We start from the raw sequence: 19,383 nt of genomic DNA, 5'->3' as shown, positions 1-19,383 counted from the left end.
TTGCTCAAATAGCAAAGAGAAACTAGTAGCCAGGCAACAGACAAGTGACTTATCCTGAGTGTCGACCTCACTACATGCATTCGGTTCGGCACGGTTAGAATACCGCCCTGAAAATACCGGGCCGAGAACGGTTTGTGGAAAGTGGAAACATAACTGGAACTCTTCTTTGTGACTGGGTGAAAATGCCCTTTATTTCCATTCTAATTAAATTGAAAGTTTCTGAGATAATTTCAAAAGAAACTTTTAATCGAGCCTTTTGAAAGGTCATGAATTACAGCCCTCTGGAGTTTTGTGACTTTCCTCAAAATCTGGCACAGTTTCAATAGAATCTAACAACGTTGCCACTGAAAACAGTAAGGCAACATCTATTTATTTTGTGCTGGTCCAGAGTACATTTATACAAAACACTTATCACACATCTCATTCTGAGCTCCATCCACAACAAATTATTTTGTTAGAAGTACAAACTCATTAATTGCTTGCAAGAAATATTTGCTTCAGTTTGCAATAATTAACATTCACATTTATAAAATTCAGAGTGCATGGGAGAGTCTGTATAGACTTGATGCTCAATAAATGCAACAGTAACAATAGTTTTAGTGACCTTTTTCAGTAGAGAGATAATCATGCATTATGGTAAGACTTTTAAAAGTTTTTGAAAGAAGTCTATATGCTGCATTTCTTTGATCAAAAATACAATATTAATACAAATACGAAATAGAAATATTATGAAATATTATGACAATTTCAAATAACTGTTTTTATATTTTAACATATTTTAAAACGTAATTTATTCGCTGAATTTTGTGACATGATCCTTTAGTAAATCATTCTAATTTGCTGAATTGATACTCAAGAAACATTTCTTACTGTTATCAATGTTGAAAACAGTTGCGCTGCTTAATATTTTTTTCAGGATTCTTTAATCAATAGAAAGTTCAAAAGGACAGCATTTATTTGAAAGAGAAATATTTTGTAACATTATAAATGTCTTGACTGCACTAGCACTGGCCTTTGTATACTTCAAGTTTAATTGTACTGTACTTGTCATAAGTTGTTTGAGGTAAAATTGCAAAGGTTTATGCTTTATGCTTTTTCTAAATAAGTAGAGATGCACCGATTACAATTTTCTAGGCCGATTCCGATTTCCGATTTTTCATTGAGTTTGACCTGCCGATACCGATTTTAGCCGATTCCGATTAAATTTTTTTCTAACCACTTTACAGCACACACAAATATTTATTTTCGATCTTTTCTTTAAAATATTCTTTAAAATATTCTAACTGACACCCCCACTCCCAGAGTGAGTTTTTTCAAGGTGAACGTTCCCTTTAATGTTTCAATGGGGATGCGTCACGCGATACACCGCAGCCACAATAATATTGTATGATATATGTGTCGCTTTTATTTCGCTTTTCCTTTTTTATTCAAAATATTATAATATAACAAACTTGCTTACCATGTCATCAACTAGCCTATCTGATATTCCGATTCTCAAATACGTGTAAGTGAGTGTGTTTGGTCGTTTAAAAACCTTTAAATAATCTTGATCTATAACATGAGATGGGTGCTGCAATGTTGTCCTGTCAGTCGGATTTACAGCACGCGAATTCGTCAGTTTCTCCCGAAATAAATGCAAGAAAGTGGCCGGTGAACTGAGAAGAATAGAGTAAACACTGCTTAGTTGTGATATATGACAGCGCTGAACGCGTCCGACTCAGTTATGCGACGTCACTGAACATTCTAAATGTGGCACCGTAACGTTACTCTCAGGGGCACAGAAATAAAAATCCCATATATGAGACCGTACCTCTCAAAAGGTTAATCATGCGGCGCCCGAGTGCATTTGACCGGCATAAAATCGGCATATGTCAGACTGACCGGCCGGTCGCCGGTCATGGCCGATCACGTGAAAATCGGCCAATTCCGGTCACCAGCCGATCAATCGGTGCATCTCTATAAATAAGTGAGCAAAAAGCATAATAAAACAAGTTACACATGCTTTTCCCTACTTGACCGACAGCTTTCTAAAATATATAATTTGAAGACTGAAGAATCATAAATTGATTGTTATAAAATATTTCAAGATTTTTCATTCAGTTAACACTGACTGCAAAGAGCAAAAGTCAATACTCTAATTGGCCCTCAGTGGGGATGCTGTGACAGCAAGATAAGGAACCAGTGATGGAAAGAATCATTATTGAGCCTGGTTATGAAAGAGAGGCAAAGCGATGTGTTAGGAGTCACTGCCGATTGACTTGCTCTTCTATAAAGCATATTGTTTGGGCAAATCCAGTCTATGCTGTCTGCAGAGCACTAAGAATCACGTCTGCAATGGGCAGATAGGAGGTTCTCTATGTGAATCCTCTCAGTTAGAGTTCAGTCACTCATGGACTCACCCAGAGGAGGCAAAATGAAGCGCCACCTTTACTGGAGGGCCATCGTAGACATGCTCCAATCTATTACCTCCCCAACATGAACTGAAACTTTCACATCGTTCCAGATGCTGGGATTCATTAATGCGAGCAGTAAACAAACGTTTGTTTTATTCCATACTGAGCATGGGGAATGCTGCCTTAGTACCCAGTGAATCAACACAGGTTTTAAAAAAAAATTCTAATGTGCAGTATGTACGGTTAAGTACCTACTAAAGATTATATTTGGCAGTGTTATTTGCATTTTTCAAGATTAATGTCAACACACAGATTGACAGTAAAGTGACAGTAAAGACTTTTAAAGATTGTTATAAAAGATTACCATTTCAAATAAAAGCATTTATTTTACTCTTTTCAACATTGATAATGAAAGGAAATGTTTCTTGAGCACCAAATCCGAATGATTCCTGAAGGATCATGTGACACTGAAGACTGGAGTAATGATTGATGAAAATTCAGCTTTGCCGTCACAGGAATTACATTTTAAAATAAAACAGTTACTTTAAATGTTAATACTATTTCACTATATTACTGTTTTTTTTATCAAATATATGCAGCCTTGTTGAGCATAAGAGACTGAAATAATCTTACAGACCCTTATGAGTAGTGTAGTTGAATATCCAATATTGACCAATAGTGATAAATTACAAGAAGTGTAATATCGTCCGATAACTAATGTTGTAACTATATATAGTGAATCCTTACCTGCAATTTATCTTATAGCAGTTTCATTTAATGACAAAGTTATTCAAAGGAAACAGAAAGGTAATGAAACAAACTCACCTGGAGTGCAGCTCTGTGCTTCCATTGTTATATTTGTTTCCTCGTTCCCACATGCCAAAGTCTGGCACACGATACGCCCTCTCCACACAAAACACCAGATTCTGGATGAACGATACCTACAAATGCAAACATGTCAGAGAAATGTGTCACATCAAGATCTCCATCGCCTTTGCTTGCCATTCCAGACATCAGCACACATCAACAAAAGTAGATTTACTTTGAGAAGTAAGCCTGCTCTCAGAGCTTTTCTAGGCCATGTATTTTTTGTCAATACATCAGCATACCTTCATGTTACCCATCTAATATTCTGATTATACACAGATTTAAATTGAATAATGATCCACTGAGTAGAGCAGCTAAAGTAATCCATCACTTCCATGGGTGGCATTGGTAATGACATAAGCCCCTCTACACTTCCTATCCCCATTGTGGAATGAGGCCATAGGAAAAACAAAATGAGAGAAAGAATGATGTCTTTACGGTACATAAATGAGGAAATGCTCAAACACCCGGGGAGGCTGGGATGACAGCGCTTTTAATTTAACATGAAGAGAACTGAGGGTCCCTAAAGCACGTTAAAATGGGGCACTGAGGAAGGTAGGCGAAAGGCAAAATGCAGAGGGAAAAAGGAGGAGAGAGGGATGACTTGAGCACTTTTATTTTGGGCCTGGACTAAAATGATTAATGTGACGAGCTTTATGGTATCTTAATGAATACCGCTGGCCTGGGGAGGCACTATTTTCTCTCTTCTTCTTTCTCTCAGCCACAGAGAGCGAGAGCAGAGCAAGAGTGTAATTTTTCTGAGAATCAAGGTGGATCAGTCATGGTCGTTTGAGTTTGTTGGATAAGGCATTTGAGTTAATCGCAGTAAATGTTGAAGCAGCCCTTGGTCTGCAAGTCAATGACAATCTTTCTAATAACAGGATTTAACAATGACATTTCTTATTCACTCATATGCCAAATGTAAGAGGTTCAAGTTTTAAAAGTTTTAAATGGACATTTAGTAGCTAGTATTAGCTGTTTAAACATCAAATGACTTAAGATTCCAACAGAATAGCAGCAAGACAAGTACATATTTTCATTACATTTTCTCACTTTTCACACAGATTTTAGTTGTTTTTGTATTTGTGAAAATCAAACATTCAAACAAAGTTTATCAAGAACCTACAAACCAACATGTAGCAAGTCCTGAGAACTTAATTTAGCTAAACTCTGCAATTCTATTGCCCATTCTGGTATATTTGTATTTTATTAAATCAGTATATTTTACTTTCATGGTTTTTTTTTTGCTAGAAGATATCCCACAAATTAGGGTTTATCTGTATTTAGAATCTGAATCTACCATGTTAATGGTTGAAAGAATTGCAATAAATTATATAAAATAAGTGTATATTAATAATATTATGAATTCCCTTACAACCAGTCAACCCAAATCTAACTACTAAGCCAAACCAGAACTAGGGCTCACAGATGAGGCAAAGCTTACATTATATAAGAAAAAAGCTCTGCCAAAGATGAGTAGGAAAAATATTACACTGGCAATTTCTCCCCGATTTGTTCTGCTGTTCATTAATAATGGAATGTAATGGGCTGCTGATTTGAAGACTGTGTTTTTTAAATTGCATTACATACCCGAGTAGGCACTGTTTAGAGACGTCAATTAAGCCTCTTTTGCAAATAGCAAAATAAAAGCTACTGTGACAATTTGTTAAGGTTGGGGTGGAAGGCTCAGCTAAAAAAGTGATACTGCCTGTCATGTACACAAAACGGTCGTACACTGTAATTGCTTAAAAACAAAACATTTAAGAGAAACAATATTTCTGAAGATAAGGACAATGTGGCTGAATAAATAAACATTGCAGTTATTCAACAGACATTGTTTTATCAGCAGCAAAGTGTTAAGTAAATGCCCCTGTGCGCAGACAGCAGGAATAAAAGATGCTATTAATGAAGTCCGCACAGTCCAAAGAAAAGAGAGAGAGATTACACAACTATTACAGCAACCACTAACACACTTCAATGTCTCCTCTGGTGTGTGAGTCCAGGGGTCAGGGGTGAGTGCTGGTAGGATCTGAAGAGGCCTTTTAAAAGATGGCTTCATATTTGTGCTACAGTGTTTTACAAAAAGAGTGCTTGAGCAGTTGCATAAGTGATCTCTCAGCTTGGTAAAATGCAGGAATTGGCATTTTTGCTCTTTGCCCTTAACCATTTCAACTCAACTTAGCTTTCTTTTTGCAGTAATGTTTCTTACAGCCAAATTGCTCAATGTAGTCATGGCCAGAATGCCCTAAGAGCAAGTCCTCAGGCAGGCAGAGAGAGGATCCAGTGGTCTGGGACAAGATTTCGGGTGTAAAATATTTCACTGCCTAATCTACAGCTAGCATCATGGAAGAAACTGACAGTCCCATTGGGGTTAAAAAACCTCCCCAATCCTTAAATTCTCATCTACAGTACTTACTATGGATGGAAGTATTGTGACAGTACCATCATAATGGTAATACCATTAGAAAGAACATTTAGAAAGTTAAATATTTTTGTGAGCTTTTCCTTGATTCGACTTTGGTTTGCAGTTTAAAGGTTCAGTCATATTAGTGAAATTTCAGCAAAATTTCATGGGCAAAAAGGTCCATTGTATATTGTCAATAGAGTAGCAATGTATTGTCTATTGTCAATTCAACAAATCCGTGTGACTTGAACATATTGTGAAATCATTGCAGGGAAATAATTTGCCCTTACGCCAAATTTCAGATCACATGGATTCCTATTGAAATGACTGGATTTTCTCAGAAATTTTGCTGAACAGCTGTAAATGTGAAAGTCCCTTAAGGCATGTTTATTTGTAAAACTGCTTTGTAACAATACATTATGTATTGTAAAGAGTGCTACGCAAATAAATTGAACTGAAGCAAATTTAAAATATAGCTGCAAGCAACAATTATCGGGGCAAACACAAAGAACACGACATGCCACGTCATGCCAACATGGCTGGGAGCATCCGACCAACTGCAACAATGAGCAAGTAAAGACATATTAAGATGATTTTAGGCAAAATGCCTGAAACATTTTATACAAATCACTAACAATGTGATTTAATGGTTTATCACTTTTCAAAAAAAAAAAAAAAAAATTGGTGGCACTGTGACCAAATTGATGTGGTGTGGTCAGAGTGAGGTGATAATGACACATACAATGTTTGGTGTCCAAAATCGGACACACGGTCTAGGAGGAATTAGAAAAAGTATGTTTTTAAAGAAAATCAGAATGGCGGACAGGAAGTTTGGCTGACTATGCCAACATTGGTATCCATGTTCTCGGCATAACCCAAGGAATATATTAAGACCAGTGTCATTACAATCGGCTAATTTAATCAAAAATTTCATTATAATTTTTGACCATAAGGTGGCGCTGCCCCCGGGGTTTTTTGAGTACTGTCAGGGCATGGTGCCGAAGACATATACCGAATTTTGTATTGATACGCCAATGAGCTCGTAAAATATAGCATTTTACAACAAAATTCCCGATATGGGAAATATTCGAGTCGGCCTGCTGCACCAAATCTAACAAGACCAGTTTTGTGATTTTTGGCCAAACCGTTCAGAAGTTATAAGCAAAAATGGCCATCTTTCACATCTCCTGAACACTAGGTGGCACTGCGCCGAAACTGTGCAGGTAGCCTCAGGTCATGGTTGTCATAACACACCAAGTTTGGTCAGAAGTTAACAACTTTTTACCATACAGTTCTACGGGCTGCAAAGACTTAAGAGTGGAAGTGGAAGAGGAAGAAGTAGAAGAAGAAGAAGAAGAAGAAGAAGAAGAAGAAGAAGAAACGGAAAAATAATAAGAACGCCAACGGATACAATAGATAATATTTACATGAATTGAACTGGTACTGGTACTTTTTTAACCGTAGTTCATGCAGTCAAGTCATACCTCATCTGTATTGTAGATTATTTGAAGGCCAGAACAAATCATTTCGACCAGGTACAATAGAAACAGAGACACAGCATCAATCTGTTTGAAATGAAAAGGAAAGAAATAGTTTTTTAAAAAGCAGTTTTATAATACTTGTGTTCTTTTTATATGAATGTAAATTACCCTGGTAATCCAGAGTTCTCGCGAGAGCACAAGTTGAATTTGCTCAGCGAGTTACTCTGGTGTCGAGTAATGATGCACATTAAATATGCCCCTCGATCTGAGCTGCACCAATCACATCGGGTTATCTGATATAGGCAGGCCAGAGGCGAGCTAAACAGATGACGACAGCGCTGTGACGTCGAAGTCATTAGTAAACATTAGGCTTGTTCGACTTGAACCGCCGCTGCACAGACCGATCGGTTTATGACATCAAAGTACCACGAGAGCAATTCAAAAGCATAAGGAGCCGTCTACTTTGTAATCGCTCTCACGGTACTTTGATGTCATTCACCGATCGGTCTGTGCAGCGCCGGTTCAAGTCGAACAAGCCTACTGCAAGATGGCTATGGATGAATACCAGTTGTTTGAAACGGCTTTGGCCGCTACAATGAACGAGTTAGACTTGGCTTTTTATCTAAAACAGGAACAGAAGACGCCGCTCGAATCGTTCCTTTGCAAGAAGGACGTTTTTGCTGTTTTGCCGACCGGATACGGTAAGAGTCTAATCTACCAGTTAGCTCCGCTGGTAGCTAAGCATATGGGGTTTATTGTTGTGATTGGTCGTAGTGTTATCCAATTGCGTGCAGTGAGATTTTCAAATGCATGCTTGGTGCCGCCCCTCGAGCTGGCCGATTTTCATTAGTCGACGCCAGACCATTAATCTTTTAGATTTAGGTCTGGATTTCCAGGCTAAATGTAAATGGTAATGGTGAGCAAAAGGAGAAACTTTTTTCTGAAAACTCAAGCTTTTATTACTTGTCCCGACAAAACTGAATTTAGTTCAATCATAAAGGTTGAATTAAGTTTATGGGCTGTTGACCAATGATACAATCAGCAGATATTGCAGCAGCATAAATGCAGTAAACAGGCAGTGATAAGGAATGAGATGACACAATCTATATTATATCATGAAATACTGAAAGAGCAGGTTACAAGAGCTCTTTCCAAAACTTTCAATAATATTGCTAGATATGATACTTCTAATTGTGTTTTAATTATATTTTAGATGCAGAATTGGGAGTGACAATATCATGCTAATAGCAAACAACCCTTTATAGCAATTTATATGAATACTGTGTGTGTGTATGTATGATGGAGATAACCTGTAGATGGCTGTACTCTTCATACTGGTAAACCTCATCTCCAGTGTGCACGTTAAATATTGAGTGCAGGCACGTGGACGGACTCGGGTCCTGCTTAAATTTCTCCACCTGTGAGAAAATTAGAGGAAGAGATAGAGAAAAGACAAAGGGAAAAGGGGGAAAGAAGGAGAGTAAGTAAGATGCAAGATATGAATAAAGTATCGGCTGTTTCATAATTAATCAAATGCTTACTGAGGTAAGTGAGTGAGAAAATAAAAGAGAGAGTATATTAGTATTTCTGGAGGTCAAGGTACAATTGTAACACACTCTATAAAACACCCTTTTATCACATCTAAAGCCCTGTGCTGTAATATTGCATTATATTGGTAAATGCACATCCGATTATTAAACAGCAAATTACAATTAAGATGGTGTGGGTGTTTGGGAGCAACTTTGAATGCATGCATGCATCTCTCCACCAGACAGATGTAGCGCTCCAAGATGTGTGCTTGGCTTGAAATAGATGCTGGAGCACAGTTTTGCTCATTCGGGATGAGTATCTACATCTATTTCTCAAGCTTTTTGTTATACAACTTTGCTGGACACATAATCCACTCTCTGCCATCAATGATACTTTAACAGCAAAAACATACTTTAAAATGATGTATTTATGTAAATATTTTTGCATACAAGCTGATGTCCGAAGTGTGCAAATGAGAATTTGGGAACATGTGCTAGTAAAGTGATAAATGTCCGGTATTAAAATTCAGAAGGAATTGTTGTGAAAGAATACATCAATTTGAGGGTACTTGTGACATCATTGGTTTGGATGGGTTTAATAACAATACAGGCATGACAGCATAATAAAGTTTATTGTATATCACAAAAAGTGAAGGAAGTAACATATTGGATAGAAGTGTGAAAGGACATTGCAATATAAATATATATATATATATATATATATATATATATATATATATATATATATATATATATATATATATATACAGTGCTATGCATAAGTTTAGACACCCATGCTAAAGTTGACTAAAAAGAGGAATAAAAAATCATCTTTTGGAAATTGAACTTAATGCCTTAATTTAAAAAATTAGGAAAAATCCAACCTTTAAGGACACCAATTTTCTTTGTGAATGAATAATGTATCGTAAATAAATAAATGTTATTCCTTAAAATACAGGGTGCATAAGTTTGGACACCCCTATGTTAAATTCCCATAGAGGCAGGCAGATTTTTATTTTTAAGTATTTAAAAAAAAAAAAATGTTAGGATACTATGCATCCTGATAAAGTTCCCTTGGCCTTTGGAATTAAAATAGCCCCACATCATCACATAGCCTTCACCATACCTAGAGATTGGCATGGGGTACTTTCCATAAGATCATCTCTCAATGCAAATCAAACTAGCTGTTAGGCTAACTGAAATAAAACCATGCCAATCTCTAGGTATGGTGAAGGCTATGTGATGATGTGGGGCTATTTTAATTCCAAAGGCCAAGGGAACTTTATCAGGATGCATAGTATCCTGGATCCATGAAGTAACTGGCCTTTAAAAATAAAAATCTGCCTGCCTCTATGGGAATTTAACATAGGGGTGTCCAAACTTATGCACCCTGTATTTTAAGGAAGAACATTTATTTATTTACGATGCATTATTCATTCACAAAGAAAATTGGTGTCCTTAAAGGTTGGATTTTTCCTAATTTTTTAAATTAAGGCATTAAGTTCAGTTTCCAAAAGATGATTTTTTATTCCTCTTTTTAGTCAACTTTAGTATGGGTGTCTAAACTTATGCATAGCACTGTATATATATATATATATATTTTTTTTTTTTCAAGTGATAAAACATTTTTATGAAAAAAAATCAAATGTATGTATAAAGGACATATAAGCAACATGTTTTTCTACATTCACTCTATAATAAACTCATATGGTCATTGGATTATTCTCTGATCAGGCAGAAGACAATGTGTAGTTCATGACTGCATGCATTGAAGGTCTATAGTGACATTCTAGCATACATACACAGCATTTATATTTAAAAACAGAATATTTTAATTTCTTATGAGGGAAATTTTTGTATTCATTTTTAAGAAGCTTGGCCAAATCAAAAAAAGATAGAATCGCTGCGCTCAACCTTTTTTGGGGTCTTAGATCCATAAAAATATCAATGCTTTCAAACTGAAAAACGAAAGATCCGCACTCGCTTGTCTTCCTTTATAAATTATAAAAAAAATGTATTATACAAAAAAGCACATCTGGATTATTCAAACGTTTCAGCAATAAGCCTTCATCTGTGAATCAAACAATACTTTCTCCAGAAATCTTTTAAAAAAGTGTGAGTACAATGATCTCCAGGTGGGAACTTCTTCACAGGTGTTTCTAATTACAAGTGTTTCCAGACTTAATCACCAGATAACAATCAAATGAGTCCAAACAACCGATCCACATCAGAAAAACAACCCAGAAAAGACCACAAAAAAAAAAAAAAGGCAAAAAAGTCCAAAAAGCATATGCAAAATAAACAACATGGATCATTATATCAACAAATCCACAAAATATTCAACACATAATTTGCAACACATATAAATCATTCCTTTACAACATAACATACAAAAATGTTACAAAAACATTAAATCCAAAAAAATGATAAATAAATAAAATGGGAGACGATCCGATGCACCAGGCCAAAAGTCGTTTATAAATCCATATCGTCATCCATTTTCACAAAACAAAAATCATTTCAATATTGATGTGACATAAGAAAAGAATTATACCCAACACACCAAATCTGTTCAAAGAAAACAAGACGCTTGGCCAAACATGACACTATGGCACATGCTGCCGATATTAATATTTATTTGCTCTAACATTTAATAAATACCAGACTGTTTTTGAAAAGAAGACATAACATACCAGATGAAATTAAAGGTGATCAAACAGAAAGAGATGAAGTTGATACATAAATAGTACACTGAACAGATGCAAGTCATGGACTCAAATAAATAAGAAGATTATACAGACGATAGGTAAGACTTCTGCTCTGACTCACCACAGAAAACCAATCCGCTACCCATCAGATGTGACTGCCGCAGGGTTTTTTCCCCAAGATGTCAAGAATGAGGTCGCAATATATATATATATATATATAAAAAAGCATGATTATTTAATGTGCACAAAAAAGAGGCATAAGCCGCAAAATAACATAAAAAAGCAGAAAGCATGGTGGATTTCCATAAAAAATTATTACATTCATCATTTTCACAGAGATAAGTGTAAAATAATCAAAGATTGCTATAATATTGCTATATTAATTGGTATATACAGATATAATGTACTTTAAAACGAACTGATGGCCACTGGGCTTTTTAAATATATATATATATAAATATATATATAAGCACATCTTTTTTAAATCTTTTTTTTTTGTATCTGCTATATCTGTATTTGTATAGCATTTTATTTGTCATATATAGTTCATTGGTATCAAATAAATGTACACAACATATACACATTAAATAACCATATCAGCTGACCGCTAGATGTGACACTGGACCATCATGTCAACATATTTTCACACACTGGCTGTACCCCATAAATCGAACACAGCCCCAAGGATTTTCTCAAATCTTCCACACATGCATTAGCAGAATATCATCTTTTCTAAAATCCAGGAGACACAGTGGGATTCTCTGTTCGAACTCAAAATGTCAGCAGGTACAATATAGCAAACAACATCCCGATTACCTTGTCCTTAACACGGATACAAAAAAAAATAAAAGCCAAAACACATTGCACAGAAGCCAGTGATTCTTTGATTCTATAAACCCCAGATTCTAGAGATGAACAAAGCCATCTCTAGCAGTTCTCTATCCGTCATTCACACATTACAATCCTACAGTTATGGAAGGGACACTTCACCCGTCAATACAGCAGAAAACTGGGCCGACCTTTCCCACTGACCGCATCACACACGGGCCCCCACAGCATATTTTAAGTGATATAAATAAGTGGCCCATTTTTTATTTCTCCCTTCTCCTCTCTTGTCAGGTCATGAGAGGCATTCTTCTGTCCCAGATACACACAATGATTTCTTTTTCACACCAGTAACACAGCTGTATAACAGGCCAAACGCAGCTATAAGACTCAGCCGAACAGAAAACCCTCGCTTATGGGTCCAAATCCACGAAAGCAAACATGGATAGAGACTGAAGAGCGATAAAGGCACCTGTGAGACAAGGGATGGCATTTGAAACATCTGTTAGCCATCACTGCCTGTAAAATTAAACCAATAAAAACTGAAAGCACAACCGGGCAGTGAGTAACCTTCAGTTGCTACAGGAACATCTATTATTCTATGACACACTACTTGGCAAAACAGAGACTCTATCAAAGTGATTTATTATGTGTGACTTTGGATTGACCTTTATTAAACTCATCAAAACTGGAAGCACAGGCTGCTTTGTGAGAGACATCTAGAGCAGTTTAACGCTGGAAAGGAGAAACTACAATTCCATGCTTTGTTGCTGCTTTTCATCTGTTTGTTACTTATTTTTTACAGTGTTATATCAGCAGCATGCCACAGTAAACACGTCTGTTGAATATACCTGGGGAACAGATTATATGAGTTTATTAAAAAACCCAATGTACTTTGTGAATGCTATAGACAGATGTTAATGAGCACTGCACTCTGTAATTAACTGCATAAACGAGGCATTATAATTAAGACACAGAAAAGCTTTCTTGCAAATCAGGTCTTGGGGGTCAGGAATAAATGAAATGGAACAATTTCAAAGGCACAAGAGAGGCATAATTGCTCAGGTTTACGCAGGGAGAGAACAGTTACTTTAGAGCAATTGCCAACTGTAAAAACAGCATTAATATGAGCTCTTTTTGCATGGGAAATGAGACTACTCTTACTGTTAAAAACAACCTCTCAACCAACAGCGTATCAGCACATCACCAATAAGGCAAACTCAAATACATCCAATTCATTAACGGTAAAAAACTGCAATGATCTGCAGATTGAAAAGTTAGGTTAATGTTCCTAAAGTTTATATTACCAAAAAGTGGTAAAAAAAAAGGTGTCACGTACCAAGTCTCATAAATACTACTACTATTACTGTTTTCTATTTTAATATATTTAAAAATGTAATATTATATGTGATAAAGACATGTTTAATTTTTTCACTATTCTTTGATGAATATAAAGTTCATCATAGAATACAGCATAATAAAAATCTTTTGTAACATTATAAAAGACATTATAATGCGTCTCTGTTGAAAGTATTAATTTCTTAAAAAATGTATACTGTATATTACTGACCCAAAACTTTTGAATAGTGGTATACCCCATTGCCATGGCTATAATGTTAATGTATGCAACTTTATTGTGAAGTGTTATCCTTTTGATGGAGCTTCTCTCCCAGTTTCTATAGGCCTATGCATTACCAGGGGCGTCCCTACTAGAGCCTTTTATACTGGGGCATGAGACACAGTAAAATATTGCTGTTAAATCTGACGGTGGAGACTTCCATATACCAACCTGAGAATCATCATCCCTAATGATATTTCAGAAGTCATGTCTTGTGTGTTTTCAATGAGCTGTTTAGAATCAGAACTGGCACAATCACCATTGATCTAATCAGTCAAATGGTTTTGCAAAAAATATGATTCATTCAAACAGTTCACTCCTGGACTGGTTTCTCACACCGTAACAGAATCATTTCTTAGACAGAAAACCAAACTAGTGCTGGATGAGGTCATATTTAAATACAGTATGAAACAATACTAGCAAATGTCTTCCATCGTCAGCGACTGCTGCTTGTGAACGAACTCTGAACTGCAATTTATAAAGACAATTTACTGTATATCCATATTCATAACAGTATCATAAAAGTGTATCAAAATATGGATAATTTTTTTTATGGAGGGCCTGTACTCCAGTACTTATGAAAGGTTAGAAATGTTCATGTGCATTACTTAACATTTGCTTTTAGCTGGTGGTAAAAACAGTACCAGCTGGACCAAAACAGGAAGCCCAACAACTCTGCAAATGGCCACAGTCGTTCTAGGCAGCTCGCCATGGGAACGTTGTCAAAACCCTGATTGCAGCAACATCCAACTGTTAAAACCACAGAAAAGCCCAACTGGCAGCCACTCAAATGCAACCCAGAGAAAACCCTTAAATAATACCCAAATGCCATCCACGTTGTGGAGTGAGTTCACACATCTGTAGTCAAAATCAACTCTTTATTGAGGTCTGTCACAGACATTGCTGCCACGTTCCAGTGTGAGAGTTGAGGGATAGACAGGTGGAATTAGTAAAACAAGACAAGGTTAGATATTTTATTTCCAGCTTTTAAAGAAGACTTATAGGGATCCAAAAAACGAAAATTCTATGATCAATTACTGACCCTCAAGCCATTCCAAACCCATAAGACTTTTATTCATCTTTAAAACACAAATTAAGATGTTTTTAATGAAACTTGAGAGAGATTTCAGTCCCTCCATTCAAAGTCCATTCCACCAAAATTGACACATCAAAAAGTAACAAAAAAAACATAATCCATATGAGTGGTCGAGCAGTTTAATCCAAGTCTTCTGAAGAGATATGATTACTTTATGCAATGAAGTTTTCATTTATTCTTTTCTAAACATTGTTCAACAACACACATACATTTAGCACATCAAACGCACCTGCTTGACGCATAAGCAGAAAGTACGGTTAAGCTTCCACGTACCATATTTGACGTGCTCTATGTATGTGCTTTAATCATTTGTTTTTGGTTGTGCGGACATTAAATTGAGATAATCTTTTTAATGAAATATCTCATGTTTGATGAAAAACGTTAATTTGAATTTTGAAGGTGAACGAAAGTCTGGAACAACAATTTTCATTTCTGGGTGAACTAATCTAATCTAAATATTATTTCAAGCAAATATAAAAGTACAGTGCTAAATAAAACCATTATTTCATGGTGGAGCCACTTAAAATATTGGCATTGCAAGTAAAAATGAACTCCTGGACTGACTGGGCAACAGAAAAAAAATCTTTACCGTTGAGCCCTGAAACATTGACTCGAGTCCATAAAAAAAGCTTCACACCATGTGCAAAGCTCTTTCTGAGATTTACTGTAACTCCTGAACAGTAAAGAAAGCCTAGTGTTGCTTGCAAGTGTGGTGAGCCGGAGGGGGGGGGGGGGATGGGGGGAACGTGGGATGTGTGTACATTTCCTTTGAAAGTAACTCTGTGGTATAGTGGGAATATACACATGGAAATTCATGGCAAGGTCAGTCAAATCGAATAATGTGAACAAGTGTTAAATATAGGCTATGCAATCTTGCCAAACTTCACAAGGACGTTTGATCTACAGGCTGCTGCATGAGGTTACGGCACTAACCTTACAAGAACAGTACCAAAAATGATCAACAGACCTGTAAAGCTATCTAAAAGTATGAAACTGCTCACCAGGGGGGAATAAAGCGATCTTCAGCAGGCTGTCTGAGTTTTCAAAAAGGCAGAATTGATGAGTGACATGCATGCAGCTCTGTCCTATGGTGTGACGCTGAGACCCACCTTATCAGACTGCCGCATGTAGCAGTACATAATCCCCCGCATGCACTTGATGGCAGAGTGCTCCATTTCATGAGTGCGGCCCATGTCATCGTCGATTCGCCTGCGCAAGAAACATTCTGCATGAGTTCCTGTAAAGCAATGTCAGCACCATGTACTACAGCAAGGCAAAGTGCTCAAACTATCACAGTAATAAATAAAGGCAAACATGCAAATGAGACAAACCTTCAACACATATCAAGAGCGCTCATGTAGAGCGCACACATGCACACCACCCACATATACTCCTACAGAGATAAATAGAGAGTAAGTAATGGGTTCAGGCCTTGCTGTCAGATTGGAATCATCTTAATTAAACTCCTCTGACAATGCTAATATGCAGAGGTGAAGACTGATGACTACGTCTGCCTCTGATATACGCCTGCTCTCTATTTTTATCCCCGTTTTCGTCCTCTAGAGGAACAACCCTCACCAGGAGGAGTGAGAAGGAAAAGAAACACTTTATCTTAGGAGTTCAACGGAAAGTCTCGGTCTTGGGTGCCCTCCTATAAATCTTGTAACCTTGACCTGAGCCCCGAGAGTGCTGGAGACCTGCTTTAGAAAGGAGTGTTTGTGCTTGTTATGCTATGTTTCAAATATCTGTAACTTATTCCCTTGCTACTGAATATTAAGCCCTGTTTACACCTGGTATTAAGATGCATTTTTGGTTGAAGAAGACAAGGGAGACACAACCTGTTTACAGCTGGTGTTTTAATTCATCTCTTTTGTCCACTTCTGTTCAGCTTTCTTCAAGGGGAGGGTCTAAAGGCGGGTAAATGTATGGGTTTTTCCAGATCTTTGGATCTAATGGACAAAATAAGACTGTGCAATTTACATATGAACGCAAAATGAGATGACGGAAAAACATACAGAGAACTGCAGCTTTCATTTCTGCTCTGATCATTTCCACACTGAACATTGTGTGTTTTCATCTCTAAACCAAACTTAGGGCTTCAAGCGATAAAGAATTAATTCCAGTCTGGCTTGCGAGCTTCCCATAATGTTTACGCATTAGGTCAGTAGGCGGAGAGTATGTGGAACACATTCACATTCGATCTCGTTTACACGAATCGTCCACTTGGGATTGACAAACATGCTTCTTAATACCAGGTGTAAATAGGGCCATCGAAATATTACAATGAAATTCAGTTAAAATATAAATAGTGGACATATGAAATATAAAAATTGTCATATTTCAAGTTGTTTTCTGGATAAAATCACAGAAATTGAATTTGCATAGAAATGCAATTTTGCATGTTTGCTAACTCAAATCAATTCAGGGATTGAGTTGGAATTTAAAAAGGCATTCTCTATTCAACTGTTAATTATCACTATTAATGAACAACCATAGCTGTTAGAGATAGAGTAAATGCTCAAATTAGGAAAATAAGCCTAGAAAACAATAACCAAATGTTTGGTTGTTCCAGCCAGTGTTGGTTAAATTATTACGTAGGGAAAACAATACGAAGCAAAATCAGACACGGTCTAGAAAAGGTCATGAACCAAAACCTCCCACATAAACAAAAACAAATTTTATGAAGTTTCTTTGTCCTTGTCACAATATGCTTTCTTCAAAATATTGTATTTTGTGTTCAACAGAAAAAAGTAATAGAGGTTGGGAACAACATGAGACTGAATAAATGATGACAGATCTTTCTCATAAATTTAAATGAAAGAAGGGAAGACAAAACACTTGGGAGAAAGTTCATTTTTTGGAAGGAAAATGATTCAGAACACAAATCAAAATCACTGGACAAGCTAGAAACAAACAAACAAACAAACAAAAATGTCCCATTTAAAAAACGAGCAGGGTGGGTGTTTGGTCAGAGTGTCTTGGATTCAAAGTGACTTTAGACAATCCCCCAAGAGGAACCTGAGGTTTAGCTCTAATATCTTGTTCAAGGGCATAAAGGTGTCCCCTTGCAGAGTTTGAACCTATAACCTTTAAGCTATCCAGTACATCCCTGGACATTAAGTTCAATCTAATTCTGTCTCAACAGAGCTTTGAAAACTGCAGTGTAGAAGCAGTAGTCCATTAATATGAGCACTGGAACAAATGCAGGTGGATCAACTTGCACCTGATCAGTGGGTACACATACTTAACTCAGTGTGATTAAAGCTGCCATTAGTTTGTCAAATGTGAGGAGTATATACTCCATATAGTGGTGGTGGTGGCGCAATGGATAAGACACATGCCTTTGGTGTGAGAGACCCGGGTTCGAATCCACTGTGAGACACCAATGTGTCCCTGAGCAAGACACTTAACCCCTAGTTGCTCCAGAGGCGTCCGACCTCTGACATATATAGCAATTGTAAGTCGCTTTGGATAAAAGCGTCAGCTAAATGAATAAATGTAAATGTAAATGTAAATATACTCACACCACCCTTTAAAATATGTTTTTGAAAGAAGTCTCTTATACTCACCAAGGCTTTTTTACGCAAAAAAAAAGTAAAAACTCAATGTTCAATGCTGAATAAAAGTATGAATTTCTTTAATAAAAAACCCTTACTGACCACAAATATTTGAACATTAGTGTAAGAAAACAGCAGATTTTTTTCCCCTATGATAATGACATCAATTTTCACCGTTTCATTCAGAGAGGCCTATTCCGCCAATTTCTACCACAATACAGCTTATTCAGGCCAAATCATAGCCATAAGGCCTGTTCACACCAAGATTGAGTCAACAAACCAGTTTTAAAAAAACAAAAACATATTACAATACAGATTGTCTTGCTCACTAATAGATATTCTTTAAGATTTTGTAACAGCTTGTTCAGCCTTTTGTCCCTGGCTGTTAAACTCATCTTTGTCTGCTTAGACGCCACAGATGGTATACACGCCACTGCATACCAGCATATTTTTTTGTTATGTGGAACATAAAATAAGATATTTTGAAGAACGTTTGTAACCAAACAGTTGACTTTCATTGTATAACAACTTGAGGATGAGTAAATGATGACAGAATTTTCATTTTTTGGGTGAACTATCCCTTTAATAATCTCTATATCATGTATAGCACTACATGTATCATGCACTACATATGTCACACTTGTGGACCAGATGAGTTTTTATGTCCTGATATGTAAAACAATAGAATTCAAAAGGGTGTACTTTCTTTTTAACATGACTGTATATATATTTCATATAATAGCACTCTGAACAACAGCCAGCAAATTAATAATGGATTCATGGTCTTTGATTCATGAGTGGCGAGTAAAGGTGGTAAATGGGAGCACTAGAAAAGAGCCAGTCTCTTCAACACATTCATTTACATTTACCAATTGAAACATAATTTAAGATCAACGCAGATCAAT

General features: G+C 36.5%; 1 protein-coding gene across 5 annotated transcripts in view; it reads right to left on the bottom strand.

Moving 5' to 3' along the window:
• phkb (phosphorylase kinase, beta) overlaps positions 1-19,383 on the bottom strand; it is a 71,573-nt gene that overhangs the window by 44,352 nt on the left and 7,838 nt on the right. For all 5 annotated transcript variants that reach the window (XM_084403615.1, XM_084403614.1, XM_084403616.1 and 2 more), the window contains 4 exons: positions 16,031-16,130; positions 8,456-8,563; positions 7,149-7,229; positions 3,219-3,334 (listed from right to left, as the gene is read on the bottom strand). In XM_084403615.1, the coding sequence (XP_084259741.1) occupies positions 3,219-3,334; positions 7,149-7,229; positions 8,456-8,563; positions 16,031-16,130 (405 nt within the window). The remainder of the gene's footprint in view (positions 1-3,218; positions 3,335-7,148; positions 7,230-8,455; positions 8,564-16,030; positions 16,131-19,383) is intronic.

The sequence above is a fragment of the Rutilus rutilus genome (genome assembly GCF_951802725.1).
Source record: "Rutilus rutilus genome assembly, chromosome: 3".
Taxonomy (NCBI): domain Eukaryota; kingdom Metazoa; phylum Chordata; class Actinopteri; order Cypriniformes; family Leuciscidae; genus Rutilus; species Rutilus rutilus.
Note: the sequence above shows the minus strand (reverse complement) of the source record. Positions and strands in the feature narration are given on the sequence as shown.